This window comes from Manacus vitellinus, unplaced genomic scaffold, assembly GCF_001715985.3.
Source record: "Manacus vitellinus isolate BGI_N305 unplaced genomic scaffold, ASM171598v3 scaffold_1_pilon, whole genome shotgun sequence".
Classification (NCBI taxonomy): domain Eukaryota; kingdom Metazoa; phylum Chordata; class Aves; order Passeriformes; family Pipridae; genus Manacus; species Manacus vitellinus.
Window position 1 is genome coordinate 51,841,083 of NW_021939396.1, and position 16,228 is coordinate 51,857,310.

Consider the following 16,228-nt stretch of genomic DNA (forward strand, 5'->3'; position numbering starts at 1 on the left):
TTTGGCTTAAGGAATAGAAGAGCATGGAGGCAGTTTCTCGCTCTTGTTTGGGTTGAACTTTTAGTAATGCACCAGCTCTGCAGTGACATGAGCTTTCATCTGGATGGGAATACTAGTCTGCAAAAAGCTACCTGTTCAGCCAGGTAGTTACAGATCCAAAAATGTTCTGTAGAGTTTCTGAAAATTCTTCCACAAGTAAAGCTTTAATATTATAAAGACAAAAGCAATCCTAGATTCATGAGAATTTCACTTCTTCACCCAAGTTCTTCAACTTAAGCCACTGCATTCAGTATCTGGTAGTGTCTAACACCAATCTGTTGAGGAGTCCAGATAGGAAACTGCAGATATCTTTCTAATATTACAATATCCTCTTACATCGATGCAGTCTGTCACTTAAAATGCAAATATATAAATTAACACTGTCTTGGAAAAGAAAGAAAAAAAATGATGTGTAATTTTAAATGCTAAGCTCTTTCTAACTCAACGATATATTTCTCCTGCCCACTAGGATCAATAATATTTTTTTTATTAAGTACAAATTCTTCTCCATGAAAAATTGCTTATTTTAGGGATCATTTCTTCAAGGAAGGATAATGTCTGCTTAAAACCAGTAAACCACCAGAGGCATTGTGTAGCAGCACCAGAGGCAATTGTCTTTATTGCAATGTAGAAAAAAAAAAGGCTCTGATTCTTAACCTTTGTTTTTCTGTATTTTTGTTATCTTCGGGAATAAGTGAATGAAGATATGACTCCACTATAGTTTCTGTAGGTATTTGGCAATGCTTAAAGTGGGCAAACTTGCATTTTAAGTTGGCAAGAAATGTGATTTCCAATACTTTTCAGGACTACTCTAGAGGTACTGGCAGCTTTAACATATGTGCCTGTGTTATGGGAAACCTACATTTTTTTCCAGATGTCAACTAAAAATTACCATAAAGTACCTGAAATGCGGATTTTTTTCGAGGTTCCTCCTCTTCCTTTTTCTCCTCTTCCTCTTCCTCTTCACTATCCGTCTCAAACAAATAATAATTTCCACTTCTGACCACTAAGTGAAACAAAATATCTTCTTATTTTTCTGAAAAGTTCTATTCTCAACTCCCCCAAAACCTATGAACAGTCAGTCATTTAAAAATTCATAACTAGGAGAGGTGAAAACAGAGAACAAGCGAGAGATGAAAAGGTCTCAGGCTATTTATTTGATGTTAGTTTGTGATATTTTGGGCATGAATAAGAACTATACAAGAATTAAGGAAAACATCACCATGAGAAGAAAATGTAAAGAAAAAGACTGAAGTATATTAATTTACAAGGATTACACTTTTTGGGAAAAAAAATGGCAATTAAGTCTTAATTAACTGGGGACTGATGATCATTTGAGGGAGTAAAAGAAGCCCAGCAGGTAAGTAAATGAACTTACATGAACAGTACCACTGGACAAAAAATACAGAACTTCTCTTTAAAACACAGAGTCATCCTTTAAACTATGCAATGGGATGGTTAATACTTTCTTCAAACATTTAAGCTTTGATGAGGTAATGGAAAACCTTGGCTTGTTTAAAACAAATCACTTGAATTCTACTAATATGATTGCAAACAAGTTTCAATTTTTTGCCCATGGATTCAGAAAGATTCTGAAACCTTGATACAGTATAGATGCACAGTGATTAAGCTAGGCCTTATATCCTTGAACAGAAGCAGAAATTTTTATTTCTCAGATGGCAACAGGCCTACATGAATGAACAAGGGAAACAAAGGAAATCAAAAATAAGGTAATGAGCAAGAGAAAAATAAAAATCACAGCATTACATTCAGCAGTGAAAACTGGAAGTAATTTCCACATTTAAGCTGAAATATTTAAAGGAATGGTTACTTAGATGAAACATCACACAATCTGGATATATAAAGCAATACATATTTATATAAAATTATATTTAACCCTCATTACAGGTCTCTGGAAAAGTAACAATTGCTTTAATTCAATCATACCTTGACTTCTACACAGATCTTTCTACTGTAGAAACCTCAGAGTAAGCACACTGTGAAATTTGCCAGAACTCTTTGGATCATGACTTTGGCATCTAAAACTCCCTCTCAGAGGGAATTTTGTGCCTCATGTGCCTAGTTATGAATTTAACTTCAATGATTGCCCTACAGAGGGACAGAAAGTCCACTTCAGCAGTACTAATTGCTGCACTGAGGTGAAAAGAAAGTTTGGAAATTTCCTGGATGAAGCAAATGAATTATTAGGTACTCAGCCTTCCAAGAATGCCCATTTAAAATGCGCTGGAGAGATGAAAGCATTTTAAGAGCCAGTAGTCTGCAGTTCTTTTTAATAAAAAGGTATCCTGTAGTCAGCAAGAGAAACTGTCCAGAAGATCAGCTGGATAAGGTCTGATATCTAGGGTTGTCTACTCTCTAACCTTTACTGCACTGCAGTTCTTTAAAGGCTCACAGCGACACTCTGTCAGACTTGGAATGCCTGAGATGGCAGACAACAAATCTACATTGATGTCTCTCCAAAATTTTTAGGTTAAAGTGTATCTGAGGGGACACTATAATGTAGCAGTTACACCTCTTTTACAGCCAAAGAGGGAGGTATGATTGAATAGCAATAATGCATTCTTGCACACATCAAAATGGAGTACCTGGTGTGTTAGTCACCTACGGGGATTCCCGATGAGACCAAATTTTACTAGTAAGAAAATTCATGGCCAGCCTGGACTTGGGAGACCCCTCTCTCACTGCAAAATGTGACTTCCTCCTACTGAGAAAAGGGACTTAACAGGCTTTTCCTGTGGGATGAGATAGAGGAGGCAGCAGAGGAGCCATGCAGGACAAAGCATAATCTCATCTGCTTGTGCCCAGCGGGAAAGAGCTCCTGAGACCAGCTGCAAGAACCATCTTTTGCACTACATCAGACACAACTTTGTGCCTAAGGAGAATCTAAGGACCTCAGAGCATGTGGTCCTAACTCCTGCTGGTCTCTGTGGGGTTCCACAAATAATCCACAGTCACAAGAGGAACTATACCTTTCTTATCTGTTCTACTCTGATCCAAATTCATGACTGTTTTAATTGCTATGGTATGCAAAATAAGGTATTTTTCCATACAACAGAATTATAACAATTGATATCAAAATAACAATAAAAATCTAAATTAAACCTCAGAATTGGCATAAAACTTCAAGATTAAGTGACTTCGATATACACACATATACAGCCACAGCCACGAACCCATTTACTGATATGAACAGTCACGTGCATCAGAATGCTGCAGTTACAGCAGTGTGTCAAAAAGAATGCATGGGGAATATCAGTCCATTATCAGTCTGCATGCCTGTGAATATCTACTATCAGTGCCGTGTTTCAATGAGTCTGGATGCAAGTCACGTGACAGGTAACCACTGATTGTAGGATCAGGGTCTGTGATGTTTCCCACAAGGTTTTGCATTATTGCAGTAAATAATTTCAAGAATGCTCAATATTTAAATAACAAAATGAAAGTTGCCATCTAAGAACATTAAACAATGAGGGTGAAACAAGTAAAAGCCAACGTCTCTCTGTGCAGTTCTTACTAAGAAACCAGTGATGAATAAAAAAGAGACTATATCCCATTCCTTCAAAATCACCATAGCTTGAAATTCTGTAGTAAAACTCACAAATTACAGTTTTGATCTGTTTTGTCATTGTTATTCTTAATGAAAATACAGGGCAAGAAGTTTATTTTCATAAGATTTTTGAAAAGGGATAGGTCTCTCTAAAGTGGCAGTGTGCCCTTTAGTAAAACAAAAGTAGAGGCACAGTTTACTTGTGACTTGATAGAAACAAACATACTATGTTCTGTTAAATACTGCTAGAGTTATAAATAAATATACATGAGTAAATGAAGTAGTATGTAGATGTGTAAAATTATGACTTGGAGTAACTCTTTTAAACTAAAAAAACAGGCACAATATAGACATTCATACTTTTAACGGCATGAAGCTGAGTCGGGGGAGGTTTAGGTTGGATATCAGGAAAAAGTTTTTAACACAGAGGATATTTGGGCACCGGAACAGGTTCCCCAGGAAAGTGGTCACAGCACCAAGCCTGACAGAGGTCAAAAAGTGCTTGGAAAATGCTCTCAGGCACATGGTGTAATTTTTGAGATGTCCTGCACAGGGCCAGAAGTTGGACTCGATGATTCTGATGGGTCCCTTCCAGCTCAGCATATTCTATCGTTCTGTGATTTCACTCTGATCAATGCTATACATTTGAGCACTTTTTTAAATCTTCAGAGGTTATTAAATAGCTCAAGTCTGATTTCATTCAACAAAGATTCAGTCAAATTAAACTTGATTTGAGATTGCAGCCTATGCAGTTTTCTTTTTTTACCTAATCCATAATGTAGGGATGAACTCTATCACATGCTTGGACTGGGCTACAAACAAGTTAAAATATCATAATGCAACAATGACACAGGCTAATAATTTCTTGTGCACAAGGCTGGAGATATTTTTACTCTCAGATAAACACACAAAAAAATGGAAATAGCAAAACAACTGGCATCAACAATACATTAAAGTGTGATCAGAGAGATGCGAAGCTCTACACAGCCTAATCCTGAGAGTAGTCTTGCTGCTTTACTGTGGTACTCAGATTTCTACAGCTGACATGAGAATGACTGATGAATAATAAAAAAGATGTATGATGTGCATATATGAAAAAGAAGTTATGACTAATCTTAGAATGCATTGGCAATCTTTCATATTCACATTTTTAAATATATTTTGCTCTGCAGCAGGGGGGAGTTGAGACTTTGAGGTCAAATAAGATTCTTTTTGGTACATATTTATCTGATCTGATATTTTTCTAAGAATGCTCAAAGTATCATGGGCTAGTTATGCTTCCAACACACGGAAGGTCAAAATTGAAGATTGGGAAGTAGAAACCATGTGTTGAGAAAAACAAGCCTTCTATCAAGTCACAGTCAGAAAATCAGGCACAAAAAAAACAGGTCATGGAAATGCCTTAATTCTGGTCAAGGATATAAGGGTTAAATCCACATATTTGTAAGATGATTGAGAAAACCTACTGGAAGCATGATCAACCCAAGGCCGCCACCACAGCTTTTTTTTGCCCTTGGCTTTCTCTTTGTCTGCTTCTCCTAAAATAAAATATGTCCAAATATTAATTTTATAAAATGAGAAACATGTTTCTTACACTGATTAATAATTTTTAATTTCTCTCAAAAGAGCTAAAATTTCATGAGATATCAGATGTCAGATCTACTGAGTACATTCAATATTAAGATAATTCAAAAGCATAACCAGTAAGCAGAAATACTCTGGTTTATGTAGCAGTTAAAACAGTATTCCATCTAAAACAGCTAAAAAGTTGAGTTTTGTGTTTTAAAACATACAGTCACACTTGACTGTAATTTAAAGAAGAAAATATTTTTCCTCATCTCAAATCTCCTTACATTTCAGGCTCCAAAAATTCTAAATCTAATAAGTGCTGATTCCAGGTTGGTGCTTGAAATGTGACACTAGATAGGTATCATTTTATTGGTTTCCATGTTTTAAACAACATTTAAAAGTATACAAACATTTCAGTGACTAAAAAATATCCAGAACAGCATCCAGAAAACACTGCTGGAAAAATGTAGGTGCTACCTATTTGTAACACTGTGGTTTATAGATAATTACTTTTATCTAAACAAACATCTTCTGCTATTCAGCTCTTTGCCAACAGTCTGAAGTTAACCAAAAGTAACCTCAAAGCAAATCATTTTCTCTAAACCTTTCTATGGTACATAATCACAGATTTTTTCAGCCTGAAACTGGTACTTAGCTAACAACCTTGCTACATGCTGACAGTTTTGAAGAACAGTTTATCACTTGTCCAACTAGTAGGTCTATTAGATCCTTAGCACTCAACTACAATTACGGTACAACAGTAGCTAATGGTACCTTCGTCATCTTCTTCAGAAACCTTCCGAATCTCCGGCCCCTCTGAGGACTCCTGGTTCATGCTTAGCATTCTCTCTTTACCCTTCTTGTATTTTTGCTGCCTGGCTTTGATGCGATCCATTCTAGCAAAAGGTAGATTTGTTATTAGATTCGTGCCTTCACCCTTTCTGACCCACTCTGAAAAACAAGTGTTAAATACACACACACACACACACACACAACAACACTTCTAAGGGAAATGTTCACATTGTCATTAATCCCGCCCTTAAACATAAGGCTGTAAAGGGGCTGGCTGTAATGATCAAACCTAGTTGTTCACTCACTAGTCAGTGAGAGTTGGGTTGCCTGCTATCAAGACTGCTTTACCTACTCCCACTCAACTATCCTATTATCACTTAAAAATGAAAGACTTGCTGTCAGGAGTTACAGCACAACAAATGAAGTTTTGAGAAAAAAAAAAAAAAAAGACTTCTGCCTAATGCAGTGCTTTTCCTGAAACTTGCCACTCTGTATCAGGGATGCAGCTGTTCCTGCACTATTTGTGCTACATCCTCACTCTTTTAGCTCCTTTGTCCCAGTTGACATCAGTGACAACTACTGTCCCTCAGGGGCCCAGTGCTATTTTTTTTCATGTCTTCATCAATGACATGGACAGTGTGATCAAGTGCATAGTGGTTCCCATCCCTGGACACATTCATGGTCAGGTTGGACAGGGCTCTGAGCAACCTGATCTCATTGAAGATGTCCCTGCTCATTGCAGAGGGGTTGATCTAGATTACCTTTAAAAGGTCCCTTGCAACTCAAACTATTCTACGATTCTGTCATTCTATACAGGTAGGGAACACAGTTCCTGCAGTCTTCTGATGTTTCTTCAGTTATGGAGGTGTGGAAGAAGCTGTCAGGAGTGGGCTTTGACACTTGGTTAGGAAGCAGTAAGAGTTTTCATGCAGGGCGGTGGAGGAGCTTTGAAAGCTTTCTACAGTTACAAAAGAAGCATGCTGGCTGCATGCAAGAGAAATCAAAGTGACTTATTGGCTGCATAAAGAGAAAGGATCTCCATGCCACTTAAACACTTAAACTTAATGAAAATATTATTAGTGAAGGTAAACATACATTTTGTACTCAAACACTAGAGGGGAAACCACGAATGAAACAGAAGGAACAGTCATGCAACAATTTTTTCCAGCAATATGGAGGTACAGAACAAAATCCTAATAATGGTAAAGCATTTCTATAAAAGTAAGTGCTAGATAAATACCACCAAGCAGTTAAATATGAATGTATGTATGCATATGTATATATATATATATATGTAAATGCATTAAATACATACTGTCTCTTCAGTTGATCCATTGATTTTTTTTCCTCTTCAATTCTTGCCTTTACAGCCTTGACAATTGTAGCCTGAAACAGCTCAGCACCCCTACATCAGAAATGGGGCAGAAGAGAAGTAAAAAGGAAAGAAAATGAAATGTTAAATGTTTCTAAGTTTCTCTTATGTCAGTTAATCACCAAGAACTCTCTGTTCCCTCATCTGCATCAAACAAAAATAATCCAGGGCCTTAAAAGAAATCTGCTCTAAAATAGCAATATTTTTACAGTCAATCATTTCAAGATCTAGGGCCAAATGTTATGAACCCTACTCAGCCTCTAAATTCCTCTAGCAGTTGCTCCAGGAATTCAGTTTCCAGTCCTCAAGAACAGAGAACACAACTAGGTTCGAGGCTGAGGTAGGATTTCTTGCACACTTCCAGGATTTTTTCAAGTCCTTTCAGTGTTATAATCACCTCAACCCCCTGCCTCAGTCCCCTTGGAAGTTGTGAGTAGTGTCCAGCTTTATCCAGGGCCACGATGAGCATAACTTCAGCTTCACTTTTACCTTCTGAAAACTATGGTGCTTCCAATCTGATGGCACAAACCCTTGAGCAAGTTTCTGATGTGCCAACAGAATATGGCTTCTCACCCCATTACATTAGAAATGTAATCAACTCATTGATTTGGATGTCCAGTTCACATGTCTTGGCCCTTCTTCCTAACTCACACACGAGCTCTCGAAGACTCTTTTAAGAGTCTTCAAGTCTCTTTTAAAGAAATAGCCTAGATTTAAAGCTTTTCTTTTGTCAAGAGTTCAGTAAGAACAGCTATAGTTTTAGAAGTCTACTTCTAATTAATTTTTTAACCATGTTTTCTTTTAGATTAATGATTCCTTCATGTATTATGCAGGATAACCAAAACTGCATTTCTCAAAGGAATACAATCAAGACAGGCAATCCTTATTGTCCCAAGGTATGGTAAAGTACAATAAAGAACATTTTCTCTTAGCAAATTGATCACCTCTAAATCCTTATGGACTATCAAAACCTGTCACTGGATCCTCATTACTACTGTTTGAAACATAACTGAATCTTATTTAGGTGGGGAATTTGTTTTTCACAATAATAACTTTTATTAGAAGACTCAGCCCATGATATCTGAATCCAAACCTGACCTTCTCCATTGTCCATGTAAATTCAAGGCTGGACTTTAGCAAGGCAAGCAGTTTACTAAAAAAAATCATTATATCACTATATTTATATTACCTTCCTTCCTGTAAAATTTTGGCACTTCCTTGTCATTAATACATTCATCTTTACAAAACTCCTGACATATAGCAGTATTGTCTTCACTTTGGCTGCTGGAGAATTCAAGCCTGCCTAGGTTCAGTAACTCAGCAAAAGAAATAAAGCTGGAAATAGGAACCATACATGTTTGTTTCAACCCAGCCCACTGCTGTTTTCATGACCCTGCTCTTTCATTCTGGATGCACATTTCCCTGTTTAGGATCTATTTTGATAATCATGATTTTGCTTCATGCTATTTTCACTGTGAGACCAGTACACCAAAAAAAAAAGCTACAAAAAAGCTGTATCCAGCAAAATTGGGCATCAGCACTGAAATTCACTCCAGAGCAAAAGACTAAGAGATGCAATGTGAGATGGAGGTAGAGATCTTTTGGTAGCCCTTTTTACAGTGGTGAATTTTCTTCAGTATAGGCAGTTAAACGTGTCCCCTTTTTAAAGACGTTACCTGGAGGGGGAAGAAGAGAAAGATAAAAACTACTTCTGTTCAGAACATGCAAGGCAAATTTTGCCCTGAAACATAGTCGGAAATCAACGCCCATATGTTTTTTTTAGGGGAAAATAAGCCACAATACATTTAATCCAATATTAACAAAAGTAATTTCTTAGAAATCTTACGGAAATTAAAACCAGAATCTCATTCCTCATCTGCCTTCTTATTATAAACCAGAAGAATGTTTGTGCTTGTGACGGCTATGAGTGGATGTTTGTGGTGTAACAGGCTCAATGAGGTTAATACTTCCTTGCCACACCTAGTCAGTGTTTAGTGATGTGACACTTCCGGAGTGTGTTCCCACTTCTTCCCAAGCCAGAGGTCAGAGCTTTCCTGTTTTCTTCCTCATGTGACATTTCTTTAGATGTGATATTCTAATGAAAATTGTCTCAAACAGGCTCTGAAAGCAGAGTATTTTCTTTCCAAGACTTAGAAATTCTGGCATTAGCTCTCATGCATATTCATGTTGAGAGAATGTTGCAACACACAACAACTTTCACAGTTTTTAATAGGAGCAGCAGAACGTTTTGGTAGAAAGGATGGTTTAATTTCTATTAGATTCTCAATTAATTTGTTTTCTTTGCTTCATCAAAGGTAGGTTTGCAATTATGAATTTAGCATGGATTGTTTAAGCCAATGTTAAGGGACTATTTTGGTACTACTTATCGTAAACAAGTATGTACTGTCACCGTGAGAGATTTGAGCTGTTTAATTTAAATTCTTCCAAATTTTATGTTACCTTGATGCTAGGATCTGAGAAGCTTTTATATCTGCAACCACGTGCAGGAAGTAGTAACTCATGAACACTCTTCTTTGCAGCAGCAGGAAAGCAAAACATATACTGTCCCAGATGATTCCTGCTTCTCCACTGGGCAGTTTACAATCTAGATTGCTGGTTGCTGGAAAAAGACACCGTTAGCCTAAGGACTGTTGCATTAAGTATTCTCTTATAATGTTTAATCAACTAAATAATCTCAGCCTTTAAAATTATCTGAATTGAGGTATTTTAATTACATTTTTCTTAAGAAAACTGACATGCATTTCTATTTGAAGCACATTATATTTTACTTTACAACAAACTTGAAAGCTTTCAACAATATGATGCCCCATGAAAACTGAGAATTCACCAGAAGTGAACCATTTGCAAATAAATTCACCCTACCCTAGTACGTACTTGAAAACATAGAACAGAAAAAACATATTTTTTGTTACACTGAATTGTCTGATTTCATTATTTTCTAAAATACCATGTTTCAATTTATTTTCCAGTTCAAAGCGACCTTTTGTGTTATTTTTCAATTAAGAACATTATCAACATGAGAAAGAAGTCTTTTATTTTTCTCAAAATAATTTTATTTTTCCTCTCCACAACTCAGTTCAATGTTTTTTTCCATTGCATAAGAGAAAAAATACTTGAAACCACAAAACTGCTTCCTTTGGGTGGGAGGAGACAGGCAGAGAGGAAATCCCATTCCTCTTACCTAGATTTTGGCTTGGGTTATTTCTTTCTGTCTTTATTCTCTGAAAGGCAGTTCTCTTGGGGATATTAAAAAATTAAAACTGGGTTTTGTGGAGCTAGACTATAAACTATATGGCCTATGCTGCCCTATAGGAGGCAGTGGAAGGACTCAAGGGGCAGGCTCTGGCTCGAAGCTGGCTTTACAAGCAACAAAGCCAATCTCATAGCTCTGAAAGGTCAAGCTCCAAGAGCTTCAGAAACTCCTGTGCACAACCCCTGGGGGGTCAGAAACCTGTGTCTAAATTTCTGTTGCTGCCAAAAAGTTTTGGATAACACAAGAACTACTGGGCATCACTTATCTCGTGAAATTGTGTCTTTGTATTTGTTTTCTTTTCCCCTACTCCAAACTTATCTGTTAGCATCAGATGTGATTATAGGAATTCAGAACTTTGCTGCAGACTAACTAGGGTGAAACAGTTCTTTAAATTCAAGAAAAAAAACCCAACTAAAATAAATCAGGTATTTTCAAACCATCAAACCAGGGTGTCAGGACAAAGTGGAGACAAATTCACTGAGAGCTGAAGGGTTTTACTCTCCATCCTTCATTACTACTTTCTCTCACTTCCATCCATACACATCATCCACTGCCTTCCTGTTATCACCACAAACACAAGAATAATCAAAAGGCAAAAAAAAAAAGCCTAAACTCACTACATACACAAAAAATTTACCAGTTTCATGCTATTTCAGTGAGCTGAACTGGTTTACCCTTTGAGCAACTGAAACCTGGTACACAGGGAGGAGTGGGAGTCCACAGTCCACACAGGGAGTGTGGCTGGGAAAAGGTGCCCTCTCCTTGCAGTGATGGTGAGTTGACATTTTAGCTCAAGTTGTACAATGAAACCACACCCTCAAGTGTCACATCACCTGCATATACAGGTAAACTGTGTTAAGCACTGGTATCACCAAACTGTTCATTTACAGCAAATGCTGGCTGTGAGTATATGCATACATATCCTGGGGTGCTGACATGTATATCTGTATATGTGTCTACCTTGATTCTATGAAATATTTTCAATATTCTGTATTGCTAATCAGTATAGGACAAGACAGTATTAAGTGAACTTGCAGATATGATTTTTCACAAGGTAATATGTTAAGGGAGGGCATGACTTAAATATGGTAGAGGATTATAAGTGTGATTATTTATTTATACAAAATTGTGAAGAAAAATAAGCTATACTTACGAATACGGTATCCTTTAACTGTACAAGCCAGGCTGAATGCCTGAATGACCCAGCAACTATTCTTAATTAATGATTCAATGTAGCCACATGCTCCTATCTGGAAAGTAGAAGAACAGTTTCATATGACAAGACATAGCAGAAATAAGGATAAGGAAAGTTGAAGCTTTCTACATTACACAAGAAGTAATAAAGCCAAGAGCAGTTGAATTATTCTCATTACTAAAATGGATATTTGAAGAAAGAGTGGCTTTACCAGTGACACAAATCACTTTTAGATAGAATTTGGTTTTTTGATTATCAGTGAGAGAGAAGGTATGTGGAGTTTGTGTTCTTGCATAGAAGGTGACACATCTGGCATGTGATGTGATGTGACAGCTAAGTAACTTTTATAAATCACTAACTTAATCTTGCAAACATACATGGACAAGCTTAAGACACACGTAGCTCCGCTGAATTCCCAAGCATAAAATGAAGCACATATGTAAGCATTTAGAACATTTGCAAATTCAAACTACCCATAAATCAATTTTATTTCAGTACAGTGACCTATATAAATGTAAAAAGAAAAATGTCTGCTCTTTTCAGTCCAGCACTAAAAATGTTCAAAGCTAAAAAGAAATTGCCAGGAATAAATGTAAATTTATCTTTCAAAAAGAATTAAATTACTGTCTTATCTCAATCAACTATCAGTGCCACTGCAAGAATACACGCTAAAGAGTTACTCAATGTAAGAAAACCTTTAATATTTTGCAGAATACTTTGACATTTAATTATCAAATATATCTGTTCTTACCTGAATTTCACACTAGTTCTAAAGGAAACAGGAACGCAGTTTGTAGTTAACTTCACTAATTACATTACATTCGCACAACTGCATCTCATACTAGGTTTGAAAATTCTTTATTTAAATAAAATATCTAATTAAATGTGCGCTATTTATCAACACTGTGACTAATCTTGCACTTCTTTTTCACTCCACTGGGATTTTCATAAGTCTTCTAAGGAGAGACTGTATTAGGCAAAGAAGTCAGAACCTGGCCCTTTGAAAATAGCTTCTGAGCTTTCAGAGAGCCTGACTGAATACGTGGGTGCACATTTTCCTATGATGTATTGCATTACCATTCCCTAGTAAAGCTGAATTAAAACGAAGACTGCTTTGTGCTTGCAGAAGGTTGGTGTTTTTAATGACTACTCAATGTACTGTGCACACTTCAACTGAGACTGAAGTGCTGAGAGCAGAGGAAAGGCAGCAGCTACCTACCGACAGGATGTTCTTCATTGTGATCACAAAGACGTTGTAGGCAATCAGCCAGTCCCAGTAACGCAGAATGCTCCTGATGGGCTTCAGCAACAGATCTCCACCAAAGAGAAGGAAATAAAAGCAGGCCACCAAGTAGCCCATGCAGAATATGCTGATCCTTGTGGTTCCCGTTATGAAGATTATAGTAAGTACAAACCAGAAGAGGTAACTAAATATTATCACCTTATACATGTCTAAGTAGGACCTGGAAGTAAAAGAAGGAGAAAAAGTTACCATTTTTTCTGAGGGCAATGCTACCTTTCCTCTTTCTGCACTACTGGCTGACATTTGTGCCTAAGGCCTTCTGGGCCTTCTTGTCCTACTTCAACATTTGTGCACCTGCTCACAACTAACACTGTGGTCAGTGGGTTTAGTTCATGGATGGGTCTGCCTGGCTCATATACTCCACTCTAGCTCACTCATGTGCATAAGCATCTTGCTACTGGTCTTGCCCTGGTCAGGGCACTATGCGTCATGCAGGATCAAGCCTCGTATCATGAAAGGGGGGAGCACATGTTCTTACCAAACTTCATAATAGAGCAGTACTATCTGGCAATGCTATATATGCAATTTAAAAAGCTATCTGAGATCATCTTTTAAGAAGTCTGAGAAATACTATAGCAAATCTATTTTAAAAAGCCAACTACAGTTCACCACTGCAAACAATTCCATATTTATTGGTGACTTCTAGGGAATTCAGCCTGGTTAAAAGCCTAGTTTTCAAAGACAGCTGCTAAAAATATCTGTCTTTAATGGAGATCAACTGTAAAAGTTTTGAGGGGTAAAAGGTTTGTACAGAACGGAAATGTGATAGAATTTACTGAAACGTTTGCCAGGAAGCCATGAGACAGCTATCTGAAATCAGCCTGGCCCACACTCCGAAAGAGTGCAGAACAATTTGGTGTTTTAGATTCCTTAAAATCTTGACTTAATATTGACTCAGTGAGCTTTCAAATAAGAATATCTGCCAAATACAACATATAGCTAAACACTGCAAAACCAACTAATTCTTACAGTGTTTTGATTCCAAATGTAACTGAGTTTTCAGAGTCTGTTCACCCAGGCTGTAAAAACAGATTTGTAAGGAAAGCAGGCAGGGAGAGAGAGCTACAGGAGGACACATATACCTAAGCCAAACCATCTAAGGAGTAATTCAACTAAATGCACTGTATGAAGCCACATAAAAAGGCCCCTATTGCTCAATGTTCTCAGGCTCAGAACTTTCTAGGAGTATGTATTTATAGTCCTATGTTTATAGGCCTGTATTACACATTTCAGCAGAGAAGCATTCAATGAAAGGCAACGAGAAAGTTCCCTTATGTTTATTTCCCACAAATATTTAAGAAATTTATGATCTACTGCCTGTAGATCTAAAATCTACATCTACAAATGTCATGGCTTCAGAGATGCAACCAGATTCTGGGAGATAAAACATTAACAAAGAATCAATATGCACTGGGAAAATAAATATATGGAAGAAATCAGTTGAAAAGCTCTTCACTAACTTAATATGCACTGGAAATGGTGCTCTCACTGTTTCTCCATAAAATAATATTCTGTTTCTCCAACATAATATATGATTTTTTTTTTAATATTAACTATCAATACATGAGATGGCTAGGAAGAGATCACCTTCCTGATACCGCTGTAATATTTAAAAAATCGTGTCCTCTGCTGCTAAGAAAATAAATCAGCATCTTTTGAGAAAAGCCCAAAATGGAACTGAATTGATCAAATAGCAGCATCTTAATACTCTTCAATAAAAATAGACTCTTAAAGACAACTGGAACTGTCTGAATCCAAACTTTCCAGCATATACACATGGCATTTGTTTGAGTCATAGTCAACAGTAGATATCACTCTCAGATTAAAATGTACAGAAATTAGAGAGAATACGAAAAGGAAGTCAATAATTTAGCTATTTTTCACTATAATGCTAACCACTGGCTACATTTAGCAGTCATCTAAAATATTAAATACATCTGTTCTTCTTATCTTCAAAATGTACATTAAATATAGCATTAGGCATCTCTAAACCAACCAACCAACAAAACTGAATGTAAAGAAAAACTTCTGAAAAGGCAGGAGGCAATACAACTGTTTCAAATGACAAATGATGTAGTTCTTAAAGATGGAAAGCATTCTGATTTTTATAACTATGCAGTTACAAGCAAGTCCAACAATAAAAATGGCTCCTAAGAATTCATCTTGGAGTGGACATCTTACAAAATGGTGTTTGAACAAGTCACCCAAGGCACACCTAAACAATGAAGATCACCAACTATCCCAGACACTTCTGTGCTGGTCCAAAGAGAATGCCACATTGAACACAATGGAGAGAACTACACCCAAGTGGTTTCAGGCAGACAAAATTTTTTCTGAAATCACACTTCTCTCAGTTGCAATATGCGAAATCTTGTCTGTTACAGCGTAGAGTCATGCATCCCCTTAATTTTCATTAATTGTTTATACTGATATTAGTAGGTCAAGTACTGTAAGAGCAGGAATGAAGATGTCTTGGTGGGGGAATCCCCAACACATTGCCTCTCAAATCACTCAAAACATTCTCATATGAAAATCTTTAAATTCTGCCTCAAAGCCCCGAAGGTTAGGAAGTTAGGGAGTTAGGAGCTTCAGTTCCTTGCTCTGGAGATTACATTACAACAGTGGGAACCTGAAGCACAAAGCCACCCCAGGAGTTAAAAGACCCTACATAAACCCATCAGGACAGTAAGGGTGCTTACGCTCTCTTTGAAAAATTCTACATAGACAGCAGAAAACACTTAGTCTTGGATAGTATGTACTATGATTTTATGCTTTTGCTGCAGACCACACAGATCATTATTTTAATATCATGCAAATCTTCCAAACCTCATCTTCTAAGTGATCTTTAAATCTCCATTTAGTCATCAGCAGGAAAGGCCACACTCGGGATGTGGTATTTAACAATACCTGAGCAGCTGCTTCCCAAGGGGACAGTCTCACTCCCTTTCATCCTCTCAACTCTGCATTCCAGTTCCTTCTTTAGCTTTGAATCTTTGAAACTGTTTCAAGAAGAAAACTTGCAAAAGCCTATTTATTTTTTGGGGTAGGACAGAGGGAAGGGATACTTTTCTACCCATTCACCTTTGAATCAACTAAGTGCCAGTGTGAAGAATGCA

The 16,228-nt window shown here is 37.0% G+C and overlaps 1 protein-coding gene across 1 annotated transcript in view; it reads right to left on the bottom strand.

Moving 5' to 3' along the window:
- PIEZO2 (piezo type mechanosensitive ion channel component 2) overlaps positions 1–16,228 on the bottom strand; it is a 296,094-nt gene that overhangs the window by 41,923 nt on the left and 237,943 nt on the right. Inside the window, exons 29-35 of the mRNA XM_029959391.1 lie at positions 13,029–13,272; positions 11,768–11,864; positions 9,801–9,960; positions 7,284–7,373; positions 5,951–6,072; positions 5,074–5,145; positions 942–1,045 (exon numbers count right to left, since the gene is read on the bottom strand). Coding sequence (XP_029815251.1) covers positions 942–1,045; positions 5,074–5,145; positions 5,951–6,072; positions 7,284–7,373; positions 9,801–9,960; positions 11,768–11,864; positions 13,029–13,272 — 889 coding nt within the window. The remainder of the gene's footprint in view (positions 1–941; positions 1,046–5,073; positions 5,146–5,950; positions 6,073–7,283; positions 7,374–9,800; positions 9,961–11,767; positions 11,865–13,028; positions 13,273–16,228) is intronic.